Raw genomic sequence first — 13195 nt, 5'->3', positions numbered from 1 at the left:
GATAATGTTGTTTTATTTTAAAAGATCCAACTGTTTCCAGAATCCTTGTCTAGAATTTACAAGATGCTGGACTGTTGACTAAGTGCCTTTCTGCAACCTAGCCAGGGTCATCGTTGTAGCGTGTTGTAGGAAAGAGAATGGACCTCTTCTTACACCGACATTGACTTGAAGTAGTTACCTTGTCATTATAGGCTCAGTTTTTTAATTATCTCCCTTATCCCTATTTAGGTCTTAGTGAAATTGATGGTGGAAACCTCTGTGTTCCTTTTGTTCCAAGAATTTTGCCGAGTGTTTTTTTTTCTAAAGACGTGGCTTGTATTGTATGCAGAAGTTATATCTTAAGTAAGCTTGAACGTACCACTTTTCTTATTGTTGCATTATCACCTTTCTTTTGCTCTCCAACAGCACTGCTTACCAATGAAGTCATTTTGTGATGCTAACCATACAGTCTGAACAGTGGTGGGATTCTCTGCCCTAATGATTTCTTCCAACAACCAGTTCCCCAAACTGCTCAGAAAGTTAGCAACTGGTTCTCCCGAAGTGGTGCGAACTGGCTGAATCCCACCACTGGGTATGGAAAGAAAAAATAGCATAGATTCTACAACTGATGAAACATCATTGTGCGAGGAGGCAAGCATAGAAAGCTAGTGAGCACAATCATCAGTGGGCTAGGAATAGCATTTTTTTCTAGTCTCCTGAATGATCAAGTTCACTAGCCTTTTTAGACTAGGGAGCATGGAAAGCTAAGGAGTGCAGCTGTTTGGAAATTAGGGTGCACTTTGGAAAAGCACATGACAGCAGAATGGCGCAAGATATCTACTCTCTGTAGAAAGCCGTGACGTGCATTGGTTGGGCATGACTGTCAGCAACTATAGAAAAATGTGAGGATAAGTGGAGCAATTTATGCTCACTGTTGGGCCCTGTAATCAATGAAGGCCTCCCCAAGAATGGTGGGATTGAGAGACACTCAGATCTATTGCCTGTGGCAATTTCCATGCACTGGGTCAGCCATGGAGCAGCACAAATTCTCCCGACCCATGGCAGGTTTTCACATGCTAGTGGGGCCCTGTTGCAGAGGTGGGTTTCAGCCAGTTCTGACCAGTTCTGGAGAACCGGTAGTAAAAATTCTGACTGGCCCCACCCCCATCTATTCTCTGCCTCCCAAGTCCCAGCTGATTGGGAGGAAATGGGGATTTTGCAGATTCTCCTGCCATGCCACACCCACAGAACCGGTAGTAAAAAATTTTGAAACCCACCATTGCCCTGTTGCCTGTATCTGACCTCTCCCACTCCCAATGCACCCCACTTTACTTAATGATCTGCATATTTACTTAAGAACGGTAGCCAGATGAGCTGGAAGTGAATGACATCTCACTCAATTCCAGACCCCTTTATGATGCTAAGTTGAGAACTATCAGGTCATATTTTTTTAGCTATTTGTGTAACTTAACACAAGCCATTTTTATGCAAAACTGTGTTGCCCTCATTTCTTTTCAAAAATATATTTATTGAATTTTTCCATATAATAACAAACAAAAAAGGGAAGGGGAAAAAATTCCGGAAAGTGCAAGAGAAGAAAAATAAACCAATGTTAAGAAATATAGATTACTTCTGATCTTCTTTTTAACAGACAATTGTGTTGTTATTGTCCCTCCTTCTTCTTAAATATTTGAAAAGTCCTTTCACCCCTTCATTTAGTCCTCATCTTTCTTAATCTTCAAATCCTTCTTTCAACAAAAGTCCATTTAAGGCTTCCAATATTTTTTTTTCCCTGACCAGGTCAGCTTTGCCATTTCAGCGAATTTGGACATTTTAGTAATCCATTCTTCTACTATGAGAATTTCATTATTCTTCCATTGTGGTGCATATAATAATCTTTCTGCAGTTACAATTTATAGTATCAATTTACCATAAATCTTTTCTAATTTATTAACCATAGGTTCCAATAAAAAGTTCTGATTGCTTAACAATATTCATCCTTCAAGTCCTTTTGATCATTATGTGAATTTGAATCCAAAATTTCTTAGCTTTCTCACTAGTTCACCATCCATGACAAAAAAATTCCCTTGTGCTTTTCACATTTTCATGCCTGGTTTGAAATACTTTTATACTTTTTTAAAATAATTTCCCTGGTGTCACATACTAATGGTATATCGTTCTATAGAAAATTTACTCTTAAATGACACAAAATGAATTTAACACCAATTACCCATATTCTCTCCAAATGTTCCTCTCTATGTTATATCCAAAACTAGCAGCTCATTTTGTCATGCAATCTTTAACCTCTTCTTCTGTTTTAAATCTTAAATTTATATATTTTTGCTATTACATGCTCATCATTTGTACATAATTCCATTTCAACCTGTGTATTGTTTTTTTTTCTCAATTCCATCTGTCCTTTTATCCATACTGAACCTTTATTTCTTTTAACTGTGCATATGAAAACCATAAGAACCAAGCTATGTTTTTAATTTCTGATTCATATTGCATTTGTAAAACTTCATATAGTTTCTCTCTGCTGTCTCTCTTCTAAAAAATGCTTCTCTGTGCTGAGGTCAATAAAAGTATCTTCAGGCACAGCCTCTATTTGTACTTATTTCATATTCTCAATAAATCAGATAGAGATTTTTAAAATCCACATTAACATTATTTTTGTCATGCCAGTTCATTGCCAGTTCATTGCCCTTCTTTCTGATGTTGCCTTGCCTAGACTTGTGACCTTCTACATAGGACCTTCAGTGCACAAAGGAAATCCAGACATTTTGTTTTCATCCCATAAGCTTCAGGTTGGGGGGGGGGGGAAAGATGCAGGAGAGGTTACAATTTTGATTGGAAAAAGATATAACTTGGTAGTGCCTGATTTACTGGAAGGCTTGAATAGAATAGAGTCCAGGGGTGGGTTCTACTTACCTTTACTACCAGTTCACAATGGGATTGCATGCCCAGATTGCTTCTGATGACATCAGGATAAGTGGGCGGAGCCTCCTGCCAGTTTTACTACCGGTTCTATAGAACCGGTCCGAACCGGGGGCAACCCACCATTGTCAGAGTCCACCGGTGTCAAACCCATGGCTTCACGTTGCTGTCACGTGACGTTTTGCAATGTTTTTTCCATTGGTGGAGCTGGGGTGGGTGTGGCCTACAAGTGATGCATCTGGCCCGCAGGCCACCACTTCAACACCCCTGGATCAGACACTTCCACTGCTTTAGGAGTGTCTTTATGTAGTTCAGGACTCTGTGATGTTCAACAGAAGAGAATGTCTGTAGCTCAGAGTTGAACTGTGGAGTTCTTGGTGCTCACAGAGCGAGGTTGTTTGCTTGCAAGCTTGCCAACAATCAAGCTCTGAGAACACCAAGGACTCCACTCTGTGATATGCCTATTGTAAAGCAAAAAGGAAGGAAAAGAAAATCTCTTTTGTTTCATTCATATTCAAGGCTTAATTGTCTGAGGAACAGAGCAAAAGGCTGAAAGAGGAAGAAAGGGAAGGAATGCTTTTTCCCCCTGAAGTAATAAATATTTTGTTAAACATCTGTCAGCATTTGATAGCTATATTTTAAATTCTGCTTTTTAGTTTTAAACATATTTTAATTGGATAAAAACATATGCTTTTAGTGTGAATTCAACCTGTTATTTTCTGCAGGTGTTTTAATGTGTATTTGTTTGTCAGTGTCTTTTTAAAAGGGTTGGAGAAAAATATATAAATGACCCACAGAAATTAAGTGGGAAAATGTTGGGAGGAAACTGTGAAAAGAAGACGAGTTGCATTAAGCTCAGCTGAATTTTTCCAGAGGCATCTGCCTAGCCTGGATGTGGTTCTCAATGGGCTCTTGGCTGAACATAGTAAGAATTGCACACGTGTGACAGTTTTGAGATATAGAAATATCTCAAGATGATAGATAGACAGATTGATCTAGGTCTCCAAATATAGACAATCTTTATAATTTGTGGGTTCTATATTTGCAAATTTGCCTACACGCTACAATTTCTTTGAAACCCAAAAATCAATATTTGCAATGCCTTTTTAGTTATTCATGGTCATGTCTGTCTTCTCTTAGTGATTTTGCTGGTTAAAATGGCCATCAAAAGTAAGGGGTTTTTCGGACTTTTTTAATTTGTAATAAATGTATACATTAAATGATATGTCATTAAACATATTTTTAAAAGGTTATGTATTGAATAGTTGACAAAAATATTGTGACTAGAGCCCTATAAGAATTTAACCCTGTATAACCCTAGGATCAATGGCTCAGTACTACCATAGTTATAGTTAGTTAGTTAGTTAGTTAGTTAGTTAGTTAGTTAGTTAGTTAGATAGATAGATAGATAGATAGATAGATAGATAGATAGATAGATAGATAGATATACACTATCACTTTAAATGATAAAATGATAGCCTATTACTTTGTGATTGTGTTAGAATTATTCTCATGAATTGTGGAAGCAGAATCATTAAATTGATGTTCACCTGTTTCACAGGGAATCCTTTTCCAAAGCATTTGCTTATGTCTCCTCATCTGTTTTTCCCTCTGTTTTCGAACACTAATTGCTTCTTCTTCATATGGACTGCAAGCTCCACATGCTGATATGTGATATGGTAAAATATCTCATATCAGCAGATACAACCAGCTCCATAGGCCAATATAGTGAATTATCACAAGATAATATATTTCTAGCTACAGACCGAGTGCATAATATATGGGAGACTAAGCTATTACTGAAGTCGTCATTCAAATTGGAGCCATTGGAGACGGAAGATCCATCAGGTCCGGTAAAAGGAGCAATGCTGAGCCAGGGACAGCTGAATGTCCTTCTCAGTGGGTTGCAAAGAAGATTGCAGCTACCCTCCTAAAATTGTATTCATGTGAAAACCATTACTGCCATACTTCAGTCAACATTTTGTCTAAAAAAAGTGTCCCTGAAACTTTGCACTCTGAAACTGTCTCCAAGTTTATTTGTTGATTTCCTTCTAGGCCTTTTCTTCATTAACATGCCAAGCTTAATAAAGTGGTAAGCAATTTAGAATAAATCCATTTTAAAATCTATTTAAGAGAGTTGCTGTTTACCAATTCCCAGATGTACACATAATTAATATATAGGTCTGTGTATGTAGCTATTCATCATATGGGTCTACATGCATTAGCACACTAATGAACAAGGAGAGACATGTCAGACAACTTGTCCAAACAACAAAGCTGGGGCCAGATTGGAACACTGATTAGAACTTTTGACTGGAACTAGGAAGATTGTGGTTAAAAAGGGCTTCAGCCTTAACTACATAGAACTTCCATGGCAACTGCCTGCCTATTATCTCTTAGGCCAGTGATAGCTAACCTTTTTGCCATCGCGTGCCAAAAGTGTGGGGAGCATGGGGGGATTGCGTGCCCATACCCATAATTCAATGTGGTTATGCACCCCCGTGCATAACCACACGACCCCCCGTGCTACCCCCGCTTTTGGCACATGACGGCAAAAAGGTTAATGGTGGGCCCAATAGGCCCGGTAGACCCATTTTTTGCCCTCCCCAGACTCCAGAGGCTTTCTTGGAGTCTGGGGAGGATGAAAACAGCCTTCCCCACCCCACCCCCAGAGGTCCTCCGGAGGCCGGAAACGGCCCATTTCCTGACTTCCAGTGGGCTTGGAAGGCCCAAAAATCAGCTGGCCAGTGCGCACATGCACACTGGAGCTGAGCTAGGGCTACGCTCATGTGCCCACAGATATGGCTCCACGTGCCACCTGTGGCACCCGTGCCATAGGTTTGCCATCACGGTCTTAGGCCAACCTACTTATTAGGTTATTTAAAGATTACTCCATATATTGCTCTTTAGACAATCAATAAATCTGCCATGGCTGGTATGGCTACAGCATCTTGTAAAGGTCTACAACAACTGATGCCTGTCCTGACTCCTCTTGAACAACTGCATTTAACCATCCTTTCAATTTCTCTTAATGCATCTACGTTCATGTCAAATTAGAGCAGTAGGAAAAATAAAAAGGTTGGGAAAGATCCAACATGGTTAGATTGCTGTTATCACATCAATGTAGACTAGAGGAGACATGATAGCAGTGTTCCAATATCTCAGGGGTTGCCACAAAGAAGAGGGAGTCAAACTATTCTCCAAAGCACCTGAGGGTAGAACAAGAAGCAATAGGTGGAAACTAATCAAGGAGAGAAGCAACTTAGAACTAAGGAGAAATTTCCTGACAGTTAGAACAATTAATAAGTGGAACAACTTGCCTGCAGAAGTTGTGAATTCCCCAACACTGGAAATTTTTAAGAAGATTTTGGATAACCATTTGTCTGAAGTGGTGTAGGGTTTCCTGCCTGGGCAGGGGGTTGGACTAGAAGACCTCCAAGGTCCCTTCCAACTCTGTTATTCTATTCTATTCTATTCTATTCTATTCTATTCTATTCTATTCTATTCTATTCTATTCTATTCTATTCTATTCTATTCTATATCCACCAGAGTCAATTTTCAGACCAAAAAGTGCTATCCAAAATCACTTGCCTTAGAGCCTATTCAAAGCTAGAATGAGATTCAACGTAATAATGTGCATAGAGCAATTTTTCAGCTATAGCATGATCACAACCTTCTCATCATGTTAAGTGGAACTCATGTAAATTGTAATCTATAAATCTAGATTAAAATACCAGATGGCCGGTCCTTGTAATATCATAGGAAATTGGTCAAACAGTTGTGCAAATTGTATTAAGAATATTAGGATGCCTATATTATGAGTATTGTTCTAGGACTATGAATAGTGGCATGGTAGACCAATGCTAATTTAATCTCGAATGGCTTTGCAATTCATTCTCATTAATTCTGTTTATATAACCAAACCACTTCAACATATTTCTTTTATATTGGACCCAAACTTTTGCATTCAGACCGTAATCATCCAGTATCCATTTCAGTTATAGTCTTCGTAAATGCTGCATTCCAGTTCATTCAATCTCATTTCCAGATAACAAAAATGGACAAACCCACTTTCTTATAGACAGGCATTTTAACTTCTTTCAACAAATATTTATTCACAGTAATACAATACTGTACTGAACCACATACTCCGCTTTATTTTTCTGTCAGCATTTGTCTGCCTTAACATTTCTTGCTCCATTTCCCCCTCTTTAGCAAACATAGTACACAGATCCACCTATTTGCTTTAGTTTTTTTTGCCATTTAGCCATAACTTGCAAAAATTATTTCATTTTCACTGTCAAAACCAGTTCCCTATTTCTTGTACGCCTTACCTAAAAACCTTCAATTACCTAAATAATCATTCCTTCCTTCCTGGAACAAAGCCATGCCAAGGTTTCTTTTTACCTGGCTGATAGTCCATTGTGGAACATCTATCACCATGTTTTAGAAATTTGGGGGGAACCGTTCACTTGTGCTTTGATATTTCACTTTTTTTTTCTCCTAGGTGCCTGGAGATTGTTGAACAGTGTCCAACAACAAATCTCACCCTGTCATTTCTTCCTTTCCCACAGGAACATATTTACAAGCTGATGAAGAGTGACAGCTATGCACGTTTCCTCCGTTCCAATGCTTACCAAGACTTGTTGCTGGCAAAGAAGAAGGTATCTATCGGGAAGGACATGCTTGCTTCTTCAAGTCCTTCTTGACTCCTGCCTGCTGCCGCTTGCTGCTGTGTGGACATGAATGTTCTGTTCTTTGTGAGGGGCCAAGGCTTGTTCCCTTTCCTTCTTCTAAGGATTGAGAACGTGTCTTTCCCTCTTCCTAAAGCTCCATGTTTGGCATCTGAATAAACCACTTCAGTGTTCAGTGGCCATCCTCTGATAGGGAGATGAATCTGAAGCAGAAGCAGCTCTAAGCTAGGTGACATGATTTGTCATGAAGCCTTGTGAAAGTCTGCTCTATGTCTATGTCCATAGTTTTCCTAATCTTGCTGTCCAGCATCCTTTAACTTAAGGTGTCTGGGATTGACATGGGTGCCCTCTATCACTGAACTATGGCTCTTCCACCATCTTTTAACATGAAGTAGCAAAATGCCAATTCTAGGTATTTGCAGGGCACAAATACCATCCAGTTTAATAACATTTAATCTTGTCATACAGCGTAGCAACCGTTGGGAAGAAGGGCAGCATCCCCTTCTGTTTAATCTCACGGTTGTTCTTGTGATGCCTTACCTGAAGCCTTCCTCTTGATTTTCTATCAGCTTTTGATTTTCTGTGAATGCCATTCCCTTCCACCAGCACTCTCTGTAGATAGACTTCTGCTATTATTTTTGATTTTAAACAAATACTAAATGCTACTCTGACTATTCCTCTATCCAGCCACATCTTATTTTATTTTCATGTCAGCATGCTGTGCTGTGCTCATTATTGTTTTCTGTCCTTACTATATAAAACAACAAAGGGCTTCTTGTATGGACTAGAATCCTAAACCAGGCATTTAAGAATAAAGGGCAGAGAGCTGATAATAGTTTTTGATTTTCATCTGTGGCTAGGTTTAAATAATATATACCCACCTGAAATGATTTCCCACTTCCCATATTCAATTTTATATATAGGCTTTTGTAAAGAGATTTAAAGATTGAGTCCTCTACTTTTTCCATTTGGCTCTCTGTTTTCCTCTGCTAGTTGCTGCTTTCCCATGATCCCATAATTCAATCAACCTAATCAAATTTCTGTTGCAATTCCAATGTGATCAGAATTCTTAGAACCTCCTTCTGACAAGCTACTGGTTCCCTGTATGCACAGGAACTCTGAAGCACAGTTGGTGATCATGAGCAAAGCTTTGATGCTGACTGGATAGGGTCACTCTCTCCTGAGCAGTGGAGGTGTGTGCATAGAGCTCTTTTTGGCAGTGAAATAGAGATGTACGCATGAGGCTATTTTTGGTACAAGTTTTTGCAAGAAGTTTACCATCTGCATATTTCTATGGACTCATAAATAGAGAACTGCTAGGTTGGATAGAATGTGTGGAATACTTCAGGGACACTCACTGAACCCTTTAGCACTTCCTTTGCACCAAGAGTTTGCAAGTATTTCTCAGAGTTACCATATTTTTCAGAGTATATGATGCATTTCCCCCCCCTCCCAAAAGAGGGTGAAAATTTGGGTGCATCTTATACACCGAATGTAGCCAAAAATGCGAGGCACGGAGGAGGCGATGGTCTATGGCAATCCCTGCAGCCTGGAACAGCTGATTGGGGGTATTCCGGGAAGCCATCCACCCGCCAATCAGCTGCTCATGCTGAATCAGGCTGCAATAATGTGCTTAAGCTGACCTGGCTGTTTGCTATTTGCTGCAAGGACTGTCAGAGTTTGCAGCAGCAAGCAAAACACAAGCAGAGGAGAAGAGTTTCAGTTTTAGTTTCAGAGATCAGCACAGCATACAGCTTTAGAACAATTGACCTAAGCCACGCCCAGGCTCCTTGCTGTCTCTTTCCTTGTTGCTCACATAGCAAATACTGTTTCAGTTTTGAAACAGTCTCACATACTGACAGGACACTAGCCAGATGAATACTGATGGATGCTGGTAGGCAGAGGCAGAATTTTTTTTTCTTATTTTCCTCCCCCAAAACTAAAGTGCGTCTTATACTCCGGAGCATCTTATACTCTGAAAAATACGGTATATTTTACATGCTGATTGCTCGTGAGAGCAATATAAAGGCTCTGAAACTGAAGAGACATTGTCACATCCAAGAAACGGACTTCAGAGGGCTTTCAACAGCTGATGTGTTCCAATGGCCATTAGACCGTTTTTATTGAATCTAGTTTGGTGGTTCCTCTTTATACTGATGTTAAGGTCTTGTGTAGGCCTGCATAGTTGGTGGACAGTACCCAGTGTTGTGACTGTGGTTGAGATAGGATTGCTTCAGTGGGTGTCTTAAATGCTAGGTGATTGGTCATAAATCCATGACAAAAATATCAGTTTTCATTCAATGATTTTAACGTAGTAGTTGGGTTGGATGTCAAAGTGTAGGCCAAAATCCTGACTCTACACAATAAATATCTATGAATAAGTATCTATAACACACTTGTCTTATGATGGTTATGAGTAGATTGGATTCACCAGCTACTGTCTTTTTCAAAGATGGGATTATACACGTCACTTTCTATAGAGCAGCATAGTCTGAATGTTGAAAAAAGTCTTCATGAGAAGAGCAGTTTATCGGTGGAGCACTTCTCCAGAGAAGACATGGCTCCCCTCTGGTGCAGATGTTCAAGCTAAGGTTGGAGGGCCATCTGTTAAGATTCCTTAACCTCCTGCATGGAGGGGATTAGTCTTTAGATGGTCTAAATGGGCTCTTTCAACACTACGATTTTATGATTTTTAAAAAGGAGTAGGAGAAGGGATTGGGGAATGCTGCATTACATGGATTTAGCTTTTCTGATGCTGTCTTTTCAATTTATTTCCCAAATGGAGAAGGGTGCATGTGAGCATTACTACAGCAAAAGAAGATGTATTTAGTCTCTTAAAAATGTTTAAAAGACTCAGGTCAAAGAAGAAAAAGAAGCCAATTCAGAAGATGTTCTAAGATTGTGCCAGAGAAACCCAACCCCTGAATCCTGACTGGCAGGAAAAATGTTGACTTAGTTAAAATTGATGCCTCCCCATTGTTCTGAAAGCTGAATGGGCAAAAAGGTGATCTGCAAGTATTTATCTTTCTTGACATAAGGGTCAAATAGGCCTCATCCAAGTTAGTCTCATCTATCAGAATGTGGAATTGAAGAATCTAGCAGTGATGAAAGAGACTTCAGGCAGGCCTGTTGATGTAATGCAAATTAAGTCATTTCCATCATATATAAGATAACATCATTACACAAATAATGTAATAATGGCAGTAACATACTTGTATATGTGGGCAATGAACATTTATGAATAATAGTCAACTTCTCCAAGTTAGCCAATTAAAACAAAATTACACTGTATTTCAAACCATGTTATTTTAACATCATTTTTTCTTCTTCGTATAGCATTCACTCATCATGACCCCTTTTTTTCGTATCTATACACGGCTTGTGATAATTATTCCTTAGATTAGTTCAATTAATTGATGGGGTTTTTTTTTCATAGTGAGGTTTTATTGCCACTGCAAGCTCAATTTTAGCCCTAGGTAGTTTTAAACCCATGTATCTATTTCCCTTGCAAGAATGTCCATACGTGAGGTAATGACTCTTTGACAATAGATGCTTTAAAGGACTCAGTGCTGGTAGATTGGAGCAAGAAGGAACAGAGAGCAGAGAAAAGAAAGGAAGAGCAAAGAGCTAAAAAAAGTAAACATATTGACCCACATATTCTCATTTCCTGCAGCTAACTAGAATGAAGGATTTCCTAATTATTTTAACTCTGGGTAACCATGCCCAATGGTTGGGTGCCATAGTCCCTTCCCTTACATTTTAAGGAGAAGGGTATGTTTGAAAACTACATGAGCTAATCCTTGTCTATTTATATGTGTGGATTCTATATTTACAGTAATTAAATATATTAAATTAAATATATTGCATCCAGGCTCCAATGGATAGAATTGTTCTGTTTGTAAACTTTAGGATCTATAGTCTTTAGGATTAGTATAGTGTTTAGGGCTGTAAGCTCAAAACAACTATAGTAGATTTTCAAGATTATCAAAGTTTGATGTTCCTTCACTCAACCAGTTAGCCATGGTAGGCCAATTCCAATGGTGTAAAATGGCCTAGAGCAGAGAGCGTTAGTGGGAAAGAAACAGTTGCAGCATTCCCTAATTTGACAACCTTTTGATATGTTGCATATCCTAGAATTTCCAACCAGTGCTGGAAAATTGGGGAAGACTAAAACAGCATACAATCATATGAACATTGTGCGGTTTCACATGCAGTTGACATTTAAACTGGCACCTTCTAATTTCACAGTTGCTTCATTACATTAGTGTTTACAGAGTATGGCACCTAAGCAGATTTGGTCTCAAACACACACAAACACACAGAGCTCCAATCCATTTTTAGGTGCACACAGGTTTCAGTTCTCAAAAAATAAAAACCTGCAGTGCTTCCGATGAGAATTCCATCTGCAAATATATGTAGGTATCACTTGAAAGTTTCTCCTGCTTCCATATTTTTTTAACTGTTGCAGATGTGGAATCTTTTTCCCCCTCTTTTCTACTTAAATGCTTTGCAAGAAGAGTTAGGAAAGGAAATATGAGTACACTGGCTTCTGGAAACAGAATTTCTGAAAGCTACGTTAATGCAGCTTTAGCCCTAGCAACTAAATGTCCTTTTATAGATAAAATTATATAACGATAATATGACAGAAAAGTTCAACAATTCAATAATTTCACATTCTTCATAGTATCATATCTGAAAGCCCATAATTACTGCTTTGCATACCTCTTTTCTGGTTATGTCTATGCCAAATGAGTTCCATTGATTGGTTATATCATTCTAGGTATCAACAAATTCCATTGTCCAAACATCTGGAGGTTTGATAAAAGTACCCTAGAATTATTTCCCTAAAAGCTGTTGTGATGAAGCATTTATGTTTCTTCCATCTCAGTCTTCCTCAATCTGTGTCATACTACAATTCCCACATTTCCCAGCCACCATGATAACTGACCATGCTAACAAGAAATTCAGGAAATTTTAATAGGTTACATCCGAGGTTCACTAGGCTAGGACAAGCTATCCATTTAAGGCAGATCAGAGGATCAATCTTCTATCTCCCTTTTCTACTCTAGTTCCACAAGAACCTAAATCAAAAGAAATGTATACATCTCTGTCATTATATATATAGAGATCTTTATACTTCTGCAACCAGGACGAGTTTAACAGTAGCCCTGGAAAGCAAGAAAGACAATTTTCCAAAACACTTAACTTATACAGATAGTCCTTGGTTAATTATAGCAATTAGGACCAGAATTTCCACCATTAAGTGACATGATCATAAAACACAATGTTACATGACCATTTCGCAACAGAAATTCTGGCATTTCTGGTTGCCATCATTAAGTGAATCACCACAGGTTGTTAAACAAGGACATCACATTGGTGCCATTTGTGACCTCCTGCCAGATTCCTTACTGACTTTGCTTACAAGAAGCCAGCAAATAAGGTCACAGATGGTCATTCTATGACCACAGGGATACTGCGATGAACAAAATCAATGAGGACCAGTTGTAAGTACTACTTGTTCAGCACTATGGTCAGTTTAAACAGCTAAACAAGTAGTCTCTCAGCCAAGACCACCTGTACTC

General features: G+C 38.8%; 1 protein-coding gene across 6 annotated transcripts in view; it reads left to right on the top strand.

Moving 5' to 3' along the window:
* The window catches only part of RGS6 (regulator of G protein signaling 6), a 250971-nt gene that overhangs the window by 223622 nt on the left and 14154 nt on the right, over nucleotides 1-13195 (top strand). For all 6 annotated transcript variants that reach the window (XM_034417693.3, XM_034417694.3, XM_034417695.3 and 3 more), the window contains exon 16: nucleotides 7491-7580. In XM_034417693.3, coding sequence (XP_034273584.2) covers nucleotides 7491-7580 — 90 coding nt within the window. The remainder of the gene's footprint in view (nucleotides 1-7490; nucleotides 7581-13195) is intronic.

This window comes from Pantherophis guttatus, chromosome 1 (genome assembly GCF_059756535.1).
Source record: "Pantherophis guttatus breed Tessera chromosome 1, ASM5975653v1, whole genome shotgun sequence".
NCBI lineage: Eukaryota > Metazoa > Chordata > Lepidosauria > Squamata > Colubridae > Pantherophis > Pantherophis guttatus.
Note: the sequence above shows the minus strand (reverse complement) of the source record. Positions and strands in the feature narration are given on the sequence as shown.